At 42.9% G+C, this 23,579-nt stretch overlaps 2 protein-coding genes across 5 annotated transcripts in view; one reads left to right on the forward strand and one right to left on the reverse strand.

Moving 5' to 3' along the window:
* Nucleotides 1-23,579, reverse strand: part of LOC137127302 (E3 ubiquitin-protein ligase RNF123) — a 102,748-nt gene that overhangs the window by 23,550 nt on the left and 55,619 nt on the right. The window lies entirely within an intron of this gene.
* On the forward strand, nucleotides 5,455-23,445 carry amigo3 (adhesion molecule with Ig-like domain 3). 2 transcript variants are annotated; one of them, XM_067505564.1, is made up of 2 exons: nucleotides 5,455-8,370; nucleotides 20,889-23,445. In XM_067505564.1, exons 1-2 carry the CDS (start codon nucleotides 6,952-6,954, stop codon nucleotides 20,925-20,927), a joined length of 1,458 nt encoding a protein of 485 aa, XP_067361665.1. In that variant the 5' UTR covers nucleotides 5,455-6,951; the 3' UTR covers nucleotides 20,928-23,445. The 2 variants fall into 2 exon arrangements, with proteins under 2 accessions (XP_067361665.1, XP_067361664.1); XM_067505563.1 differs by lacking the exon at nucleotides 20,889-23,445 and having other exon boundaries at nucleotides 5,457-10,060.

Here is a 23,579-nt window from a genome sequence, read left to right on the forward strand (position 1 = left end):
ATGTGCCTTTGTGTTACCAAAGCTACACCTGACAGGACGTCTAAATATAGACCTGACCCGTATTCAGGTGAGTTCAATTGATTCTGTCTTTCCATTTTACTTCCAGTGCTTTCTCCCTCTCCGATGCCATTTTTCATTTTCTGCCTCATTTTTTCTTCATTTCCGTTTCCTCGCTCCATCACTCCGTCTTTGTCCTCCGACCCTGCAATTTGTCCTCAAGTTAGAGGAGTAAAAATGTGACTGTCCTGACCCTGAGACAGAGAATTGACTGTAAAATAGGTTATTCATGGTTTCACGAGTGAAATAATCAGACGTCCATCCCCATCACCAAAAACAAAACTACTATCTACTGAAGAAATGCAGGTGTTTTAAGAGCAGAAAACTGAACACACACTAGGCAGTAATTGTGTTAGTTTGATGTTGCGTGACACAAATTATGCAACAAATAAATCACTGAAATGACAAGGACGGTGGTGATTTTTTATTTTTTTTTATTTGCAGCTGAATTAATTGGGTTCATTCTTCTTTGACTTTAGTTACACTTGTATTACAGGGACAGGTTGTCATCTGTGGAGGTTCGTGGATTTTCCAAAGTGGCCTCAGTCGTCTTCTTCACTTCTAACTGACAAGATTTGCTTGAATGACACTGACCAGGGTCAGTGGAGATGTTCAGAGCTCCAACTTGCTCCTTTTCCTTACATGAGTTAAAAGCACTGAGCTGCAGTAATCTGAGCTGCACCTGTTGGGGACATTTATTTACTGGCCCTCACAGCAGGATTTCAAAGGGACTGATGTGGAAACATGGTGACATTTTCCAGTAAAATTTCCTCTGACCTTCTCATTAAAGCAGCCATCACACTTCACGCAGAGAGCCTCCTTTCCCCCCTCTCCGCTGACCTCGTCTCTCATCGGTTCCCATCATGCAAAAATAAAGCAATTGGAAGCCGGATCCCTTCGAAAAGAGAACCAGACTAAAAGACCGTCTCCTGATGAAATGATTGTGAAGAGCAGCAGTGAGAGTCACAACACGAGGCTGGAAAATGTCAATGACTGAGAATTTGTCAGAGGACTGTGTTTCAAGTCAACGCGAGTCCATTGTCTTCCCTCTTTAATTATAAACTAACAAAAGGCCAAAGACTGTAGAGTGACAAGGCAAATTATACACAGGCAAATTACTTCATCATGAATGAAGATTAAAAAAAAAAAAGGCACGAACATACTGCAGGAAAATGTCGACAAACACACAAAAGACAATCCTTGTCCAATGTGTCACCACATGATGAACGGCCACCTGTTAGCGTCTTCAAACTGGACAAACTTTCCCCCACATTTTGAATGGTAGTTCGTGCTCAATGCTCATCCTGGTCAAAGGCAAACACACAACAACAGCTCATGTTTTCAACCAAGCCCAACAAATGTTTGCTCTTTAGTCCACGGCCATTTCAGACCTATAGTAAATATCTCCTGAAATATGGAGGATTACAATAAACGGAACATTAGTGGATCTGAACTGTTTACCTAACAACACAATACTGTGGCAAACATGACTCGATTACTTACTGGCTTGGGAAACATCAGCATTTATTAAAGTTCTTTTACTGTTCTTACAGGTGGATTTTCCTCAGTTTCACGTGAATAGAATCCAACAAGAGAAGCAAAGACACATTTTTGCTAACATGGCCACGTTGCACCTCTCAAACAATGTCGAGCCTCTTTGGCTCCAAACCTAGAACAGAGTCCAGTATTGACCGACACCCAAAACATCAATTTTGTAATTCCCGTCTATGTCACTCTTTTGTCTCTTCTTCTTCTGTGGTAATAAAACCTGACCGTGTGACAGGATGTTAACAGGCTGAGTTAGTGAGTGAACCATCTTGTTGTGTAGAATCTGAATGAGAGAGTTTGAGCTTTTAGTGAGGGGCTGAATAGCCCCCTGTTAAAGAAAAAGTGTGCACTGGATTTATAACACAAGATAACACAATTACAAAACAGAACCGGGGACAATAACTGATTTTTTTTGTCACTTATTTTTTTATAATCAATGAAAGCCATAATCAACATTCGAACAATCGCACATCTTTACATTTTTTGATTTAAACCGAAAATTAAACCAGTTTAATTTTTAATTGTTACTAAGTGAACTGTTGTGAGCACAAACATGGAGGATGAAAAATGGGTGTGTGAGAAATGTCTGGCTGTGTGTCTCTGATGTTAATCCTCTGTGACAGGAGATCACCATGAAGCTCACACTGTGACCACGACCAAAGACACACACACACAAACAAGCAGTAAGGGACACATGCAGAGCGACAACACAAACCTCCACTGAACACAGCCTCTGTAAAAGGGGACAAACCCAACATAAACAAAGTTTTTATGTTATCTGTGATATTTAAAAAGAGAGGAGGTGAGCAGATCATTTAAGTATCCAGTTTTATTTTTTTTAGAACTAATCATTGTAGAATGATTGACGGGTGGTTTGCTGCATGTCAGTCACTGGCAAAGTCCATGCATCCAAGAAGCCAAAATGGCAAATGCTCTGCACTTCTACCGATGAGGGAGCTGCTATGCAGCTGGACAACACTCATCGGGAGCAACTCAGGTGGGGTTCAAAGACATTCCGACGTGTGACCTGAGGAGCCGGGGATCGAACCGCTCTACCTCCTGTGCCACAGCCGGCAGCTTAATCATGCAATGTGAGTTTTCTTTTCTGTCAAGCAGAACTAGAATTGTAGCACGACGTCTACATCCTGCGTCACACTGTGGGAACAGTGTGCAGACGATGCTGAAATGATAGATCTAGGTGCGGTCATTACATGCTGCAGAGCAATTTGTTGCTCACAGGAAGCTTCATCATAACCGAAAGAAATCTACTCCCTGTATTTCTTGTTCTTACCACAGATTAATTTAGTCAATGAGGGGATGCAACTATAATTACGTGACTTAGTGATGTAGTGATGTTTAGATTCAATCACATCTCTCTGTGTGCGAAAGGGAACTGAAACAAAGGGGGAAATCAACCACATTTAGAAACTGGTTCACTGACCAGCCCCGGACCAAATGAACCAGAGCTGGAGTACAACTCTACAGAGGATTTCAATAAATCCCACCTGCCTGCGACTGCACTGAGTCTCGGTCCATAATCCTGGGTGTGTTTCTGCACCACGAAAGGTTACGAAAAGGTTAGAGAGAATAATTATGCAAATAAGGAATGTCAAGACATTTTATGGAGAGTTGGAGCATCTCCTGATGCAGACAGCAGCTTGTTAGTGTGATTTCAATCAGTGGGGGAGGGGTCATGGTTTGAATATTAAGCACTGACAGAAAAAGACACACAAATCACTAACTGCATGTGTGTGTGTTTCTGTGACCCAACTGTCAACTTCACAAAAGACACTACTGGACCGAAAGAACCGTTTTGTAGTTCTTCACACTACAACAAGACGTGTCCCATTTTTCATTTGTTCAGCAGGAACTATGAACCATAAAGGTTTTTGAAACACTGGTTTGAGGAACCTTTCTAGCTCCCACATCATAGTAGGCACTTTGACAGCTAATCAGGAACCAGGTTCATAAATTTAGGCTGATCAGCTGAACTCTGAGCCAATGAGCAAAGAAGAGGCTCAAGCTGTAGTTTTTTGTGATGTGAGAAAGACCCAGTTCACATGTGGTCAGTTTTGTGCGAATGTCTGTTTATGAATTTGACCCAATGTTCTCAACAACCCAGTGTGCAACACTTGAACCGTCTCCCCCGGAAAAGATTACTGTGATTATGAAAGTTTTCATCCAGAATCAAACCTTTGATAGTTTTAATGCAAGAAAGTCCTAGTTTAGATTTAGAAGATTTGGTGAGTTTATCCAAATGTATAGCTTTGATTCATAACTCACGATGCAGCGCCACCATGCTTTGCTCTGCTGTGAGACCGTTGAGATGTCGGCAACCTACAGCCAAGCAAGCGGCCAGTGTCCACCTTCGTCCTGGGGAGGGAGTAGTAACTACAACTCTGTTCTTAGAACTGTTTGGGACTAAAGTGCCTAATGTGTGGACTAAAACAAAGAGCGCTGAGGTCCTCGCTCATGAAATACTTCATGCAGTCAGACCTGAGTTCATTATGGTAAGTGAAAGAAAAAAAGGAGAAGGAAGAGATAAAGGGAAAGGAATGAGGGGTTCAAATCCTCCAAGCCGATAAAGGGAGCAGGTGCACTGACTGTGTAAATGTTTGCTTTGGTAGAAAAATACAGATGAAGCACAAACAAATACTACATCGTGTTTCTAGCAAAGGGAAGGACCAAATCAATAGGGCATCATCTTCATATAGCCTCTTCCCAATGTCACGCACTCCTTCCTGTATTTCAGTAGGTTTTATTTGTTTTCAGTGCAGACGGCAGAAACAGCCCAAACAAAGTGATCAGTGTGGTACTTACAGCTCCCAGCACTACAGGGAAACGTGTTAAAGGCTCAGCATCATGCAAATAAAGCAAAACCAGACTCATTTGATTCCAGTGGAGACCATGTTGTTCAGTACCCTGCTGTGGGCCACAGCTTCAACAATGTGTCTTTAACAAGTCGCTGCGACATGAAAACTCATCCGGTCTGTCTGGCAGCTGCAGATTCATTAGTGAACAACTGTCCAGTTGGAGCAGAGGGCGTTAATTAGTGCTTGACTCAACACAGAACAACAGATTGGTGATGCTGTCAGCCAACCTGTCTCCATGCAAAACAGTGCGCTGGATCTACTACAAGGCTGTAGCACACTTTGTGACGCATCTTTCGATAGTTGTGAAAATGTTTCACTGAAAATATGAACCTCATGGTAGAGCAAAAGTCACATGATCAGCAAAGTTATCAGTTCATCCTGAGGGGAACATGAACAAGTGAACCACATCGTTACAACCTACAGCCAACGATTGTTGATTTCAGTGAATCTGATAGAAAAAGCTAAAGCTTCACTCTGCATCAATAAAGTGATGCTGCGAGAACAAAATCAGCATCAAAAGCACAGAACGTACAACCACATGTAAAAATGTGGTTTATTAAGCACTTAAAAAAAATGCCCAAAAGACTCCGTTGGCATAACACTGATATTTGCAGAGAAGAGAGCCGTGCCTCTCTCATGCCCATCTCTCTCTGGCCAATCAAATTATCTCCAGAATCACCCTCACAAAGCTCCGCCTGTGGCTACATGAGAGAGAGGAGGGAGAGAGGACAATATCAAACAAGGAGAGAGGAGGGAGACGTGGTGACGAAAAGAAAGTGCGAAAGACTGAAACACAAACAGAAATAGAAAAGTGAGCAAAGCAGCCAAAAAAGACAAACAGAAGGAGGAGGTTGTGAGATGGGCGGAGGATGCTGAGGCAGAGCGAGAGAGAGAGAGAGAGAGCGAGAGAGCGAGAGAGCGAGAGAGCGAGAGAGCGAGAGAGCGAGAGAGCGAGAGAGCGAGAGAGAGAGAGAGAGAGAGAGAGGAGGAGCTGGGAAAGCACCAGAAGCAGCAGCCACAGCTCACAGTACGAGACAGCCGAGGCTGCAAACTGCTCCACCTGCTCCACACTCACATCTGGAGCTGGACGAACAACAACTCTCCTCCTTTTTTGAGAGCAGGATCTTCATGTTTGGGATTTCACCAAGAGCCAAAGTAGCATTTTAAAATCCTCCCACTGCTGGAGAAAGAAAAACAGCTCCGCACAAATTAGCCAGAGGAAAACGGCAGAGCGTAGCTGAAAGTGTGTGCCGAGCGGTTCCCACCGCCTGTGTGTGAAGTGGACAGGATGCTGACTTGATCTATGATCGGGGTGAGCTGGGTGTGAGACAGCCGGCGATGTGACTCACAAAAACCCAACTTGGCTTGAAAACAAAGAGAAGCTACGGCCGAGACAGCAGCTACGGAGTGAACACAATTAACGTTTACTGCACATGAACATGTTCAGAGAAGTTTCCCTGGTTCAGATGAGACACGCCGGAGCCAGATTGAGAATCTAAGCACTAGTGAGGGACTTCTGTCGGAGTGGGGCACACAAAGCTGCAGTTATGGGATAAGCTGCTCGTCCTGCTGAATCCTCTCCACAGCTGGATTTATTTCCGTACGCTTTTCTTGGGTTGGAATAAAACCGATAAATAAATTAAACCTTTGTTTTCTTTTCTCAAAAGACCAGCACAACTTTTAAAGTGACCACGCATCATTTTTTCCCTCCAGTATTCAGCTTATTTTTTTTTACGTGCTCCCTGAATATTTCTGTTTTTTTTTTTTTTTACCTTTATTGCCCCAAGCTCTGAGCTAACAGAGCTGGCTTTTGGCTGTGTTCCTTATTACTTCCGTTCGGCTGAACTGCTCAAACCCTACAGAGCAGAAGAAATCTGGGCCTGGAACTCAGATAGCGTGCCTTTTCATGTAGTCACCTTACTTTTCCCTTTTTTTTACCTTCTCCAGATGGCTGCCGTGCTAGCAGGTGGAACCAGATGCAATCGCCTTGTTCAACATTAACCAGGTCAGACAAAATAAACAATCACAACAGAGCTGGAAGCATAACCGCCAGCGAGCGAGCAGGCGGGTGGGTGCGGTGCCTGTACCTTCAACACTTCAACATGAAAAAAGTGTTGTGTTTGTGTCTTCAATGTGTCAGGAAAATGATGAGAGACTGAGGGATCAAACTGTTTACTGGCAAATCTGCCTGGAGTCAGAAGAGAAGCAAGAGAGAGAAGACTCGACTTCCACGTGAAGCAAGGCTGATACAGGAAAAAATGAAAAACAAGTGTAACCAGGATCATGTGTTAGTTGGTCAGGAATCTATTTACGTCTAGTGCAAATTACGTCAAAATGAGATGAATCACACGGCATGAAGAATGTGAAAAATAAACTACTGAACCTATTCAGAAGGGGAGAGTAACAGAGGCCTGAACGGGGTCCCAGAGAGGAAACTGTCAACAGATTCCCGGCTGCTGATGCCCACAGCACCATGCTGTGTGTTGGTTGTTTTCTGCAGGGTGTGGTAGCACCAGCACCATCATGGTGGTCTGTTGCTTTGCTGCTGGTTTGTCTGCAACTCCCATGGCTGAGCCCCATCCAGGCCACCATCTGCCTGTCTCAAGACTCAACACAGACAGGAGGGTGCCTCTGTGCCTCGGACATCATCAGCTGCACCGCACTGGACCTTGACCAGGTCCCTGGTAAAATGCCAGTCTATGCTGTCACTCTGGACCTTAGCCATAACCAGATCGAGCAGTTAAGGGGGGGCGCCTTTGAAGGACTTTACCGGTTGGAGACGTTACGGTTAGCACACAACCAACTGACCACTATTCATGTGGGAGCATTTCAAAACACCTCTGGAGCACTACTCCGATACCTGGACCTGTCGTCCAATCAACTCCGTGTTTTGAAGCAGCACTACTTCCAAGACTTACCTGGATTGGAGGAACTGCTGCTGTTTAACAATCGTATCGTCCAGGTGGAGAGCAGAGCTCTGGCTGGACTGGGAAACCTCCGAAAGGCCTACCTCAGTCATAATCGCCTCACTCACTTCCCTTTCTTCTCCATTCAAGAGCACAGCCACCCTAATTTGAGCATGCTGGACTTGTCCTCAAATCGACTGCTCAAACTACCCCTGGAGGACATCTCAAACTTGCCCTCTTTAGTTCAGAGAGGACTCTACCTTCACAACAACTCCCTGGAGTGCGAGTGCTCCATGTATGGACTGTTCAGGTACTGGGAAAAGAAGGGATATGCCTCGGTGAGAGACTTTAGACAGGAGCACACCTGTCGGGTTTACGGGATACAGAAAGGTACTGTGCGCTTCTTCCAGCATGGCAGCTACTTTGACAAATGCAACCTGACAGCTCTGAATGAGCAGCTGAGAGAGCAGAACAGCAGTGTTTCGGTGACGGTAGGGAAGGCAGTGCTGCTGCACTGCTTGACCACTCTTATTGGCCGAAGTGTCACCTTCCTCTGGGTGTCGCCCAACCAGGAGTATGTGGCACCGCCCGGGAACAATGGATCATTAAAGATGTTCACCAATGGCAGCCTGGAGATTGTAGCGGCGCGTGCAGAGGATTCTGGCATCTACTGGTGCATGGCTCTGGACCAGAAGCAGCAGCGGAATGAAACCCGAGAGATCAACGTGACCGTGGTTCCGCACCATGAGAGCGAGCCTCATGAGTCGTTCAACACTGGGTTCACCACCCTGCTGGGTTGTGTGGTGAGCCTCGTGCTGGTCCTCATGTACCTCTACCTGACTCCCTGCCACTGCCCTACCTGCCGGAAGGCCCCAACCCCGGCCACTGCTACCACAAGTCTGGGGAACGAGGCCGGGGTGGGGAGCGGTCAGTCCTCCATCCTCACCCCGACCCCGCCGACGACCACCGAGGGCCCGGGCCGCAAGGTCAGTACCAACAAGCATGTGGTCTTTCTGGAGCCAATCAGAGAGCAGCAGAACGGCAGACTCAGGGTGGGGCCGGGAGCTGGGGCGGTGCACGGACATCTGGGGCCAGGTTTATTGCTAGGGCCAGAGCAGCACCCACAGCTCCACAGCCTGTCGCAGCAGAGGGCGGCGGAGACAGAGCCTATCATGCTGTCAGACACACCTATCAATTTGCCATAGCAACTGGACAAACGGCAAGAGACACAGTTTGGCACTATCACCACCTTTCACTAACCTTGTCCCTCCTATCCCCTTCCCCCCACTGCACCCAGTACCCAGCCTGAGCAAAATACTAACCCAGAACTGACGTGTCTTTGCTCTGAGGCTTTAAACTGCCTGAAATCACAGATCAAGTGCAATTTTCAGAGATTGAATACTGTTAACTAAATTATTACACCTATATTATTGTTTGCCCAGGTCTGCCCACTAAGCCCTACAGCCATGAACCAATGCACTGTGATGGAAGGGGCTCTCTCAGACGTACAGGGTAGGGACGGTGCTCGTAGAGAAGACAGGTCAGAGCAAACAGACGTAGGCAGGACAGTGCAGCCATCAGACCTAAAACAGACCAAAGACAGAACGAGAAAACCCCTGGGAGGAGCTGTGAAAACTGCCTCACAGTCCAAGTCCGAGAGTGTAGGAGTGCGTCTCAAAGGACGTCAGGAATTCAGGAGGTGAAGAGCGTGATCCTGCGAGCATGCCAAGCATGGACTGCTACAATGAAGTGCACAGGGCTCTCTCCCTTTAAGCACGGCTTGTACCTTTAATAAATATTTGCTACAGATGCCTTCTAGTCTCATACAGAGATGTAGAGAGAGAGAAAATAAAAAACAATCTTTTTGTAGAGCTTTCTAGCGTTTCTTCTTTTTCCCCAGAGTCAGTGTGTGTCACTTCATTAGAGCCAAATAAATCTGCATAGTGTAGCTCTGTCACCAAGTGAAATGTTGTAGACAAGCTAGAGAAGATGAGCTTTTAGGAAGTAAAAATAGAAACTGTTTCAAAGGATTGATTCTAAAGTCCTGAACCCCCCCCCCCCCCCCACCACCACCACCACCACCCCACCACCACCCAAAGCTCCTCATCTCCCCTAGAACTTGATTACTGTCATCATCAGTCAGAACAGTCAAGTTGAGCATCAGGAAAAAAAGGGAAATAAATAAGTAACTGAAATGTCAGTTGAAATTATTGATGCAGCAGAAGAACTGTTGTTGGGGGAGCAAAACTGTTTATCGACGGTTGGTTTTATTTCTCCGTGTCTGGGACAATAAATGTAAAAATGATTTGGTGACAAAGGAAAGATTTGTCTTTTTGTGGTTAGCGTAGAGGGGGACTGACAGGACAATCAGGGCACTTTGTGTTTTTATTGTCTTCACTGTATTCCCTGCACCCCCCCCCCCTCCCCCTCCCCCGTCTCCTGTCCTTAATAAACCTCTGTATGTGGACCGTCCTGCTGAACGCCTGCCTTGTTATTGTCACACACAGATGAATGCTGGTACATAACAATGTGAAGGGTGTGTTTGTGTGTGCATGCGCTCACCTGTACACAATCTTTATTGAGCCTCCAGGTGATAAACTGCTACACGAGTTTGATTTCTGCTGACAATTTCTCCTCGCATAACAACACCCCCAAATTACCCCACGAGATTATTAAGAACTTGATTTGAGAAAGGTTTTTTCTACACGTTGTGTTGTAGTGAAGAATATGATGGTGCGGCTGCTGCAAACAATGGGCCGACAACATGATGCTGAATCATTCAGGGAGGATTTAAGAGGCAGGAATACAGCCTGCTTCACAACTTCTCTATTATATTTTTTGTAGCAATACACAACACTTGACGTATGTTAAGTAAGACAGCATCAACTTCTGAGGATGTTAAAGCGAATCCCACCAGTGGAGTTTTCCAATTTATTTTAAAATAAGTTTTGTCCCGGACTTAACGGATCAGAAAATGTAGAAATAAAATACACCACCATCTAAAATACAGTCATGCAGAGATGGGAGAGTCGAGCAGAGGTAAATTACATTTCGTCTGTGGCCTGAAAAGTGCTCAGGAATTCTGTGTGTGGTGGATGTAATGCAGAAACTAAGGGTGTTTTTACAGCGTTATTCTGTAATATCTGTTTTTCTCTGATTCTGAATAATTCTTCTGGACAGAAGTAAAGAAAGAACAGCTGACAACAGTTTGAATTCAGTTCCCCAAACCAGTCGTCATCAAATCAATTAACAATCCTACAGTCACTCAGTGCTGTTTTAATTTATTTCTTTATAGTTTCAGAAACTCTTAAATAGCTTCAGTAGAACATAATAATGTAAAATTAACAACAATCTGTTTCAGAATGTTTCAATAATGTGAGTGGAATACTAGTAAATCATATCAAATACAAACAGAAGGAAATATAGGCTGTACACATGTGGAGTCAAATGTCCGTTTAAGATTCATTCGTGTTGCTTTCAGAATGTTAAATTCTGAAGTTCAGAGTTCAGAATCTGTGTGTTCTTTGACTTGTGTTGGAGTATTTTAAAACTATGGAATTCACAGTTTTACTATTTAATTAAAAACAGAAGCAGTGGCTGCTGTTTACAAAATGGCCGACTTTTACCCTCGACCCCAAGTTGTTCTGTGCTTTGACCCGTGGCTTTCTCAGCCCCAGTGTTAACTCACACTACACGTTTTAATCTGACGTTCTGCTCAGGTTGACCCTCCCTCCTCTCGGCTCACGCTGTACAATCAGCTGAGGTGATTCAAATTCCTCAGGATTGTGATTGTTTATAAAGTTTATTCAAACAAGATGGCTATTTCATACTACTATTTCCTGCTGAGGTTGATGGTCCAGCATCTTTGTAACCATGGAATAACCAGCTGTAACTATAAAAACCAAGAGAACAGCACACGGTCCAGAAAACAATCACAGCCTGAGTATAAACTGAGTCCTGGTCCAATGAATGAGCCAGAGACGATGTGGTGAGCGAATAAAAATACACCCAAGGAAAAATGAGAGAATACTGAATGGCTTCTTAATGGCCACCTCACCGCCCCTCACATCCCTTTCATGAAGTTTAATTTTTGTTAATGGTGATGTTTCTATGGTCTGGATCCGTGCCAACAGTGGCCTAAAGAGTCCCAACATGGAGGAGAACCACCACCAAGGTGTGTGTTCTCTAGTGGAGGTGGGTTCTGTAACACAGCAAAACTGCGATAACATCACAATAAGCTGACGACAGGTTAAAACAGATGTTGTGACAGCAGCCAAGTGGGAAATTGCACTGTAGAAGTGCTCACTCTGCAGAAAGCTGGGCAAAGTTTCTGACTGGACAGAATCGGTATGTCCGGCAGCAGAATCGTCGATCGATCAGGTGATTAATTGGGCGACAGGACCTCAAACCGTACATTGATCAACAACTGATCAGGCAGAAATTCAAGTGGGATCTAAAATTAGATATAGGGCTGAAACCCAGGCACAGTGCACACAGTCATCCAGATCCTAAATGTCCCACTGTCCCTGGATGATGATGTCCTTTTTAGTTTAATGACATTATTGACTGTCGTGGGGAAAGGACAACAATGACATGGGGGCAGCTTATGGTTTGTGTTTTGCTTGGGGACATTGTGAATAGGATGAGCCGGGGATTGAATAATTTAGTGGATAACCTGCTTTAAAGTGGTGCCTGACAGTTTGGGAAGCCTTTAGAAGTTTCTCTATTTCCATATAAATATGACGTTAAAACATAGTCAGATTAAAACCCAAACATATACGACTGGATCAAATTGTGCTACTTTCACTACATATTAGCTGCTTGAGAAGCTGGGAAGTGATCTTTGTTTGGTAGCTTCTACTGAAATTCATTAATATGAAAGCTTCACAAACCTGTTGGCTGCTCAGGGACTTTGTGCAAACGTCTACTGTTTGTAACGCACAACAGAAAAGCCACAACACGCAAAAACTAAGAACGCTAGATAACAGCAGGGGCACTTTCTGCCAGGTTCATCTACGGGTGATGAGTCACAAACAAATTACACAATATTTCTAAGGCAGAAGAGAAAAAAAGGGGAGTGAATCCAGAGCCTTGGTTCTTATGATGGAGACGGTTAAATGTAGGATTTGCGACAGAAGTCAGAAAACTGGGGACATAAGCTAATTTCTTTGCCCTGGTGTAAATTCAGCTTTAGACTGATGTAGTTTTAGTGAGTAGTACCTAATAAACTGACAACTCTGTGGATATTTGTGTGCATTTGTGTGTGATGGAGCACATTTATCACGAACAGTCAATAATGTCACCATGAGATTGAGTGGGAGGCTGCAGCCACGCTGCCAACATGCTACCATTAATTAGTTATAGGTGTGTGTGCACGCGTGTGTGTGCGCGTGTGAGAGAAACTGTAGGAATTGATGATTTCTGAGTTTATCTACTGCACCATGAAGCCGGTGGACGGACAGAGTCTACAATTGCTCTTGTGACCTTACTATATACTGGCTATACTGTAGGACGACCCCCCAAATTCTGAAACACAGCTATTTGTAGAAACAAATTGTAATTTGGTTGTTGTGAAAGTGCAAAGTCGGCTGAATCGGCAGCAGAGGGGCCTCACAGTCCGGCGTACTCCCCATTCTCGTTGTAAATCTCTGTCGTGGTGACGTGTGGCTGTTACAGGCGCCTCCCACAGCTGTCTGTGTAATGAAGTTAGCTGAAAGGACCACTTGAATGTTAGTGGATACCGATGCAGAAAGCAGGGACGGCCATCTTTAAATTTGAAAATAAATAATTGATTACAAAAAGGGGCCTATTGTGATAATAAATAATAAAGCATATGAATTCTTTTACTGCTCGTTTTGGTGCAGATTTGTTCCTTACTGCAGCCTTATTGGCCTCCGCCTTCACACCCAGACCATAGGTGGCTTTACTGAGCATATCTGCAGCAGAACAAGGAGAAGGTGACGGTGTTTTCAAAAACACACTTGGACAGAGAAGTGAAATTTTTGCATTAGTGGAAGTTTTTCTAAACGAGTAGAGACTTGGATTTGGTTTTGCAACCGTGTGTTAAGTTTGTTTGGAGCCATTTACTGATGGTCTCTCTTAGATGGATCCCAGCCTGTCTCCTATGCAGCGAGGAAACGGTCCTGACCAGGGGCAGCAGACTGTAAGACATCCAGCTCTGTCCAGTGTCTCAGTTCAAAGCTGTGCTGCTTTGAAGGTTTGGTCAGATTTAACGTGCAGTTTTTACTAATTCTGAAATACTGATTTTCTCAGCAGCAGCAGCTGTTTGACGTCCCAAAGAGAAAAATGTAAAAGCATCAAAATCATGCCTCGCACTTTTCTTTACAGCAGAGTTCATATTTTGTTTCCGAATGTATGTGTCAGTGAGGAGATTTGAATTCAGCTTTGTCGTTGCACACTAGGACATAGTCTCTGTGTCTGATAAAGCTGTTCTGCAGAGCTGCTGCTGTCAACCTGATTCATGTTGGTTTGATGAGACAACCTCCTGCTCACTCAGCTGTCTGTCTCACTGCTCAACTGGAGCCAGATGTGACGCAGTTGCTGTTGTTTTGACGGTGCTATAAAAAAAAATAAGTTCACGTCGTTTGTGCTGCAGTAGCAAATTATTGTTAGGAAAACATCGAGCAGCTGATAAAAAGAAAGTTGGTGACATAGGTACAGAGCAATTAAGTTGTTAGGAAGTGTTCAGGGTCAGAAAACAGGACTTTTCCACACAACACTGATGTTTGATTACTGTGAAATAACATTTTTGGAACAAAACATCGACAGGAGGAAAAACAAAATAAAATAAAATACTCAGCCAATGGCAGTGTATTTAGTGCACTGAGTGTGTGCTGTGTGTGTGTGTGTTCCCGCACTGGGAGAAGACAGAGAATAAAATCTCACTGTGAATGTGTAATGGGCTGTGAGACTGGAGTAGATGAGTCTGGCCCAGATGGATGCTGTACGTGTTTATTAGCTGCTGGATTCTGGTCTGGGAGAAAAAGCTGAGCAGAAAAGAATAAGCAGCTCTGAAGACAACAGCTCTAAAATCCACAGCATTTTCCATTCAACCGCTTCAGCCTGGTTTCTTATCTCAGTCATCTCACAAACATCAGTCTCCATCTCATCACACGCTGCATTAAAACTGCTGCAAACCCTTCAGAGACACAGCAGATTCATGCGAGAGCTCATTTCAGTAAAACGTCCAAACACATCTCATGCATGCAGAGATTCTGGCTCAGCAGAGACTAAACAAAAACAGCAGCCTGGTTAATCCTGCACAGCTCCTGCAGTCAGTCATCGAGTTAACAGCCCAAACAGCTTCAGCATCTAGCAGCAATGATGGGGTCAAAAATTTCCCTCCGTGTCAGATTGAATATCTGAAGAAATAAAAAGGGATTCGGAGCAGGCAGAGAGACAGAGAGCGCCAGCTCTTTATGGATGAAAACACACAGTAACAGCAGACCAAACACATGATGTAACGTCACTGAAGTTTGACTGTATAAACATCACCGAGCTCCGTCTGCTCCACTCGATGTGTCTCGTGTTATGTAAGAGTCACACACACCCTTTGTATGCAGACACACAAACGTAATGAGTGCATGGAAGACGAGAGATCCCCCACACACATAAAAATCTATGGATCATTAATCCCCCTGTTCATTTCCTTCATGCTATTATTCAAATCAACATCGCCAAAGATCCTCTGCAGCCATAAATTACCAGCGGAAAGCGCTGATCATTATGCAGATCCTATACAGTGGTTCAGACACCGAAGAAAAGGCCATTATTCTAAAGTGCAACAGCCCACACAGTACAATGGTAGTGGGGGGGGGGGGGGGGGGTCACTGCTGGTACGTCAGTGAAGAAGCTCTATAGACATCACTCAATTCGCAGAAGGGAAACTGCAGAAAACCAGAGAACCTTTCAGATTATCTTCATATTTTATACTTTGTATTCGGCTGCATTTATTGCACCAAGCGTAAACATATACAGTCAGCTTCAGCCGAGCAGTCCTACATGATTATTACCCAACTATCTATATCGATAGTTTGTGATAAAAACATAAAAACCTCGACTCCAATTTCTTCCAACTGGCCATTTCGACTGCTGGTTCATGTGTCACGACTTATCAGTGAACTGTGGTCGTCTTTAAAGAGAAAACACAAACGTTTCCATTCAGTCCAATCGGTTTGAATCCTATAAAGACCAAAGCTCTGTGCCCAAGTATTTTCATTATAACAAGGAAGAAAACACAAAAGAAAAAAAAACAACTAAAGATTAAATTATGACACAATAAAATACTGATACAATACAATATAATAGGATTAGATAAGATCACAGTTATATTGGTCCTGAAGGGGAGATTTGTGTTACAGCTGCACAGAAACAACCAATAAGGCCCTATTTAAAAAATAATACCTTAGACTTAAAAGTTGGTTTTAAATATACATTACAAAAACTGACAACATATTAGTTAATTGGCAATAAATGTGCAGTAATCCAGTAGTTCTATTATTCAGTACAAATCAGAAATAAGTAGCTTCATAATACAGAGTGAAATGAGAAAGTCTTGGACTGAGGGCAGCTTTTTTTATCGGACCACATTGTTGAGGTTTGGGTCCAGGACAGAACCTGCAAATGACTCTAAGTTCTCCTCAGCACCTGAGCTGAAGGAGTTAATGTGATGAGGGAGTGAAGGGACGCTCTCACTGTGATGCACTAATGTGAAACAAGACAGAGCAAATATTAAATATTTATTTCTCTCATGCTCAGCTTCCACTTCAGAACTAGTCATGGTTTGGTAGAAAGCTGTGAAACAACCAAACAGAACTAAATGGTCGGTAAACAAAGAGAGAAGAGCTGGACTTTGTTTCTGGGAGTAACGTAGACCCCACATTTTGACGAGGAGGAAGAAAAAAAAAAAAAAGACATTAGCTCTAGATCAAATTGTCCACTGTGAATCTGGCAGAGCTACTGATGTAAAGGATATTAAATGTTAAATCTACATTTAGAAATCACATTCAACAAAGTCTTCCTCATAACCACAGACCATCACTTTTATGCTCTTTTTTTCAAAGTTTGGTTTTAAAAAAAGTTGGTTTTCTGCACCAGCAGGAGAACTGCTAACAGCCAAAGCAGCAGGATGATTCCTGATGCTAATTTGCACAAATTTAAACAAACCAGCTAAAACTCCATTGGTGTAAACGGTTTGACTGAAGTAACAGGTGCTGTTTTTACCTACATAATCACACACTGCAGCTGGGAACCGGACTGAAGTCACAACTGATGAAGTGAAGTTAGCAGCAATTCAGATCAGATCATCCAATATGGCCTAGTTTCATACAGTGAAGCAGTTCAACATAACAAAACTTCAGAAGAAGCATCAACCTTCAGTCTCACAAAATGTGACACTAAGATAACAGAAAGGCAGCTTCAGTACGTAAACAAGAGAGAACATGTGCGCATGGCTAAAGGGGGGAAATAAACTAAGAACAGGGCAGAGGTGACACATGGCCTCAACAAGAACTACAGCAAAGGTCGCGGCAGCATTCAGGGGACGAGAAATCTATTCAAACTCTGACACATCTGTGTGGTGACTGAACTGCGGTTCTTCAGTTGTGTTTGGTTTTTCTTTACAGACACCAGATAAGCAGCATCAACACTGGACACACTGCTTACAAGAAAAGACAAATAATGTTTCCGTGACCATGAGTTTACTCGAGTCTGGAGAAGATAAAGGTTAGAAAAGGGGATGAGGAAGAGTCGGGAGAACAATAACATTAAGATGGGCCAATAAATTGTCTGCGAGTGTTTATGCTGAGCAGCAGTAAACAATTATTGGTGGTCGAGCCTTAAATGTTGTCCGGTCAGGGTCCCACAGGTGGATGCAGAGTCACACTGAAGGGTAGAACCAATATGAACAAGTGTCTGAACTGAAGGACTGAATCACGTATCGTTTTACTGTTTCTAGAGGCTGGCAGAGTAGAAATGGACTAAAGTCCTGTAAGACACTGGAGACCATGTTGCACCAGAACTGGGAAATTTAACAATCTGGAAATTTTCAAAAAAAAACACATAAAAGTCATTAATAACTGAGAGGTTTAAAACTAAGGATGTATCAGCTGAGATTCACCCAAACACATTTTGGATGAGAGGGGTCAACAGGATAGATCATTAGAAGCTAACACAGTTTTCTCTGGTGGAAAAAATACGTAATGGAGTCGGAAACACGTTTTGGCTTATTTGTACTCGTTACCCTTTGGCCATCACGTCTTTTTGTTCAACATCGTGCTCAGATCAAGAGCCGTCTGGCCTCACAAAGAAGAGACACACTGTGTATGTTCTCCCATTTACATTAAAGCTCTGATCCACTTTTGATTTTCAGGTGAACACTGATTTCTATTCTTAGTACGACCAGAGCAGAGCGAGTCCTGGGTCTGTAAACAATGAAACACACGGACACCTTTAGACTGAGATGTTGTTTTACATGACAAACCTTTAAGAAGGAATCCCCATCTGAGGCTCCTGTACTTCCTGCTCTCTCTACTAAAACGTATCACATCAATTATTCATAACCACAGAGTAAATAAAGCACAGCAGAAGAAATCCCATCTCTCTGTTGTTCACTCTGTCTCACTGTGGGCCGAAGAATTAGGCTCACAATATTAAATATACTTCAGCAGTAAAGTGATGCTGCAAACACGCGGGTCCAAAGTGAAGGACCATCACAAAGCAGTGCACTGTCGATTCACACCCATCTCTACACCACAGCTTTCAGACCTGCTGGTCTTGGAGCCTATCAATACTTTCCTTAAAAAAATAAAAAATATTAGAGGCTGTTGGCTTCATCAGGACTGAAGTTGTTTTGACAGATTAGTGGTTTGTACCTGAGTGTTTACAGGACACAGTGGAGCTGTGACATCCTGTAATGACAGTCAATCAGTGTTTCTAAAACACAGAGAGCATTTATAGATGTTTACAGATGGTGTTAATGCTCAGCTGGCGGCTGTCGTCAGACAACTACCTCAGTTTTCCAGGACCCACACACACACATTACAGCTACAGCACGTCAGGAAGGAAACTACAAAAAATTCCCGGAACCCGCGATTTCATATTTGGCCCGAAGAACTACATCCAGAGGTGCAAACAATACTCTGGGAGTGTTCAAAGTCTGACACCTTGGATAAAAACTGAGTGGATAAACTGCCTTGATTAGAAAATGACATTTATTAAAGTATCACCATTAAAAGCAGCTACAGTAAATAAGCAGTGATTAGCTCCTGTCTGCAGTGTAGCCATTGGCACAAAGACAAATATCAAGTTTTGTTAACAGGTCTATGGATCTTCATTTTTAGACGCACATGAGAGATGAGGGGGATCCTCACAAAGTCAAGTCTGTGTTCAGATTAGACTGACTGGGAGAAGAACATCAGTTCTTAACAGGCACTTTTTTTTTTTAAAAAGGTCCTGAGCTTTGAACATGTTTCTTGTGGAGGAGCATATGCAAGCTCCTCTACAGGTGAGTGCTGACATGAACCTGTACACTCTTGGTGGTTATGTGGTCATCAGCTAAGTGGGGGAGTACGAGCACGTCAAACACGATCGCTGGTGGAAGTACCACTGAGCCCCTTCAGCAGCCTTCAAACATTCAGGGACTGACCTCCTGGTTCCTCCTGCTCTTTCTACCCTCAGCTCAGTTGTGTTAATATGTGACTGTTGGTTTGATCCCCGGCTCCTCCGGTCACATGTCGAAGTGTCCTTGAGCAGGACACTGAGCCTCAGCTCAGTTGCTCCTGGTGAGCGTTGGCCAGCTGCATATCAACTCCGTCATTGGTGTGTGAGTGTGTGTGTGAATGAGAAGCAGTGTAAAGCGTTTTAAGTGTCAATAGGTAGAAAAGCACTTTATAAGTGCAGAACATTTACCATTTACAGTCCATCTGTACGTAGTGGTGTGTTATTATCAGGTTTAAGGTTGAGTTCCCTCTTACATTGAAAAGCCACATAAGGGGATGAAAACTTAACCTAAACCTAATAATTTACATTCGGCTGGTACAAATCTTCCTTTATTATTAGGACAAATGTTAATAGAGTGCGGAATAAAATAATGGAAATTATATGTGTACAAAGGTTTGCATCCCCCCGATAAATTAAGATAAATATTGTGACTAATACAAATAAAATGTTTTTACTGACATTGAAAAATAAGAGGATGCAAACTTTAGGACCCAACTGCAACCAACTAAACTCATATTAATCATTTTTAAGTTGAGGATTTTCTGATTTTCTTTATCTAACATGATAATCTCCGGGCCTCCGGACCAAATCCAGATCATAATCAAATCAAATTAAATAAAGGAAAAGTGTTTAACAATGTTTTTGTTACCTTTACTCCAGGTAGAAACAGAATAACAGCCTCTGTTTGAACGTTTTATACTAATACCAGCACACGTACTGTAATAAACACAGGGTTACAGAAATCCAGCTGCTTTGTGAGATTCCTCTGCAGCTCCTGCAGGCTGCACTCAGACTCCAGCAGCACAATCCATCAAATCAATGTCAAATGGATAAATAAAGGAATCACATTAAGTAGTATTAATGAGGGTGGATGTGATCAGACCCCACTGTTCATTTATTTAGCATGTTAGCTTGTTTTCTGGCTCCATCTGTGCAGACGGCACAGCCAAGTTCCTGCTGATTTGGTGCCAAATTCATCAGCCTTGTCGCCCTCCAGCTCCACAGACGCCACTGAGGACTTTTATGACGTCCAGAAGCAGCCAGTCAGCTGGGAATAACAGATCACAGGGATCTGAACGCAAAGATCAGGCTTTCAAAGATAAACTGAAATACTGTAAATAAAGCTGCTAGGACTTTTCATTTGTATTGTTTTGGCAGTTTTAGTTATAAAATATGACGTAACCGTGGTGGAAACCAGACTATTGCAGGATTTTATGCAACACATTCCAATTAAAAGATGATGCTACACTCAGCTCTACAGAGCTTTACAGAGCAAGTCATCAACAAGCAGCCGTGCAGTTTTAAGAAACATGAGGAAGACGTCAGACATTACTGGTATAATTACAGACGTTTGAAAAAGAATTTGGATGTTACAGGGTCTGTTTAGATTCCTCCAGCAACTTCAGGTTTAAAGAGAATAAAAAGTTTTACCAATCCATGAACAATGTCAGTCACTTTCAAAGTGTAAGTTATGAGTGAAAACAGGCCTGTTGGGGGCTCACTGTGGGCTGAGGTGGGCTCCACACTGAGGAAAAGAAAAGGATTAAAATCAGCAGCAGCTGTAGGTGAAGCAGAATCCAGGATACAGTAGTCTGTTGATGTTGAGTGTTTTTAAAATGTACTGTTTAATTTGAACCGAATGAATCTGACAAAGTAACTCATCTGCTTCTGTCTACATCCTGTTTACCTCCACGTCCTCCTCCTCCTCCTTTTTGGCTTCACTTCCTTCAATCCTCTCACCACGTTTTGTCTTCCTTTCCCTCAGATCAGTCTATCCAACCTTTACACTCTGCTCTCACGCTAATCCTCTGCTCCATCCTTCTAAAAGCCTCCATCTTCAGTTTCTTCCTTTGGAAATTCCTCTTCGTCTTCTTTTTTTATTTTATTTTCTGCCCTCTGACTTTACATGTCTCCTGTGTCCACCTTTGCTCCTCTTTTGTCCTCCTGTCTTTTGTCCTTCTTTTTTTCCTCAGACTGCCAGGCGTCTCCCAGACTCCATTTACGCCGCTCGGTCGTTTCCATGGTAACAAAAGACCACAGAGAAGATGGGAAAATCTGCTCCAGAGGCAAACGTGACACTAACACACACACACACACACACACACAGCTCAGTGTGTGTGAATTTCTCCATGTCGGGTCAAACACGTAAATCTCTGCTGCTGGCTTCACTTCATCATCCGTCCACACCTGCTCACTGGAAGCTGTGGGGACGTCTTCTGGCAGCATAACGGTTTTGTAGAACCTACAAAGTGTGGACACAGTCCAAGTCCTCTGTTCCGCTTGTGTTTGCTGACATCAGCCTGACACTCCTGGCTTGACATTTCCTCATTAGACAAGTGAGAAACAAAACCAGAGTCCTGAAGAACTACAGGAGCCTTTCTACATCTTCAACATCTTCATCCCTAGTTTCCTGTACTCTGCAGTTTGGAAACAACATAACGTGATGTCAAATCAGATTTAACAGATGTCTGATATCTGTTAAATCGCAGAGAAGGTGCCTGCAACTCATAACAAAGTTCAATACTTTCTGTGCATGTTTCCCTGCTGAATATTAGACATTTTACGCAACATGGAAATGAACCAACTTGTATCTGGCCTATCAGGGAGCTGCAGATGTTAGAGAGAGCTTCAGTCACCACATAACAACAGTCCTGATCTGTCTCATAGCGCCACTGTATAGCACACACACACAAATAGACACACACACGTAAGGAGTGTGTGGAATGGATGAAAGTTCAAACATAGCATGAACAGCTTTAACAGTAACTCACAGAATGCAGCGCCTTGAACAAAATAATGAAAGCACTTGTCTGTAAGAAAACACTGAGCACATCCCCGAGTGAAGAAGATCCACCGACAAGTCCTGAATTACTGTGCAAGAACGGAAGAGGTCACAACTCATGGAGACTAATGCAAATGCAGTGCATATATATTTATGGGTGATTTGCACTGTTAGCTGCCATTTTAGTTCATGTCGTTCTCTGGTATCATGAATTAAATATTTGAGACTAAAGGAGCAAAACTCTGCCATGTCTGCACTGTCACTAAGATCAGCGAAGAAAGAGGGTAAGATAGAGACTGAGGAGAGACACGTAGGTTGGAGGAGGATTATCTGTGATCATGTTCAGACTGAATTCTTTTGAATCACTGTGTGTGATTCCCCTGCTGTGGACACACCTGTTACCATCACACCTGCTTTTGTTGCACTTTAATGTTCAGTGAATGTGTTAATAAAATGTGTCTCACTGCTTTTGCTGTATTGTGTTAATGAACAGAGAACAACAACAGATGGTTTGTTCTCTGAGGACAAACACATATTACTGCAGTATTTAGGCTGGAGAGACGATTCCTGGGTGAAAATTAGACAATTTAAAAAAATATAAAACTGTAGAATTTCAGAAAACCAAATTTAAAAACATATACAGACATTGATGTGCGGAGGTGGAAACTGGTGAAAAAATAAAGAGGCTTTAGGCAGTGAAGGACATCAAGTCTTCATAGAAACACTAGGAGACACTTACATCACTGAAAACAATGGCAGAGCTCCACTTTGACTTTGATTATTAAACATGTGATGTCCAAATGTTCACAGATTTACTCATTTCCTTACATGTTTGTGGAGTATTTCACACAAAGTGCTCAAGATACTGCAAGTTTCTATCTTTATGTGTACAGTTAGATTTTAAACATGTTATAATACTGACACTAAACACGTATTAATATAACTTTATTATTACATGATACTTTAATTATCACTTTATGATAATTTTACATTATACTACAAAGTTGCCACTTGTAAAATAACTTGTTTAATGTAATAGGTTTGTCATTACATTGTTATTATACATTATGAATTAGGGTTTAAACAAAGTTTAAACAAACGTTTCTTTGCTCAGCATGAGGAAAGCATGAAAAATGTATAAAGCATTTGACTGTGACATGTTTTCTTTTGAAGTTGTAGTATCTGACGCTTTAGAACATTCATGTAACATGTTGTGACACTATGATCACAGTGATTCTACCTGAAGAACTGTTTATATTTCAGATTGTCAACTGGAACATGGTGAAAATCAAAAGTAATAATTTCCTAGAGTTGAGCTTTTATGACATTATAAAGTCTAAGAGGTCATTTCTGAAGTTGTCATGAGGTTACAGCTCTGTGTGACTGTTCTGAGGAGACCAGCCCCATCACCCTAATCACCTGTGTTGTTCCAAGCAATAAAATGTCCATCTGTTGTGAGACATGAAATGTGTTTGGTCTTTAGAGATCAGTCATTTGTCAAGTTTGGATGTGATGAACCAGGAAATGCTGTGGTAATCCAATCAAATGGTCAGTGCCACATGATGTGCACAGGGCAGTGACATGTGTATTACAACTGTCCAACATGAGAATTTACACAAAACGTTTGTAAGAATAGAATTAAACATAAGATCAGAGGAGAAGGAATAAAAGTCA

The sequence above is a fragment of the Channa argus genome, chromosome 5 (genome assembly GCF_033026475.1).
Source record: "Channa argus isolate prfri chromosome 5, Channa argus male v1.0, whole genome shotgun sequence".
Lineage (NCBI taxonomy): Eukaryota > Metazoa > Chordata > Actinopteri > Anabantiformes > Channidae > Channa > Channa argus.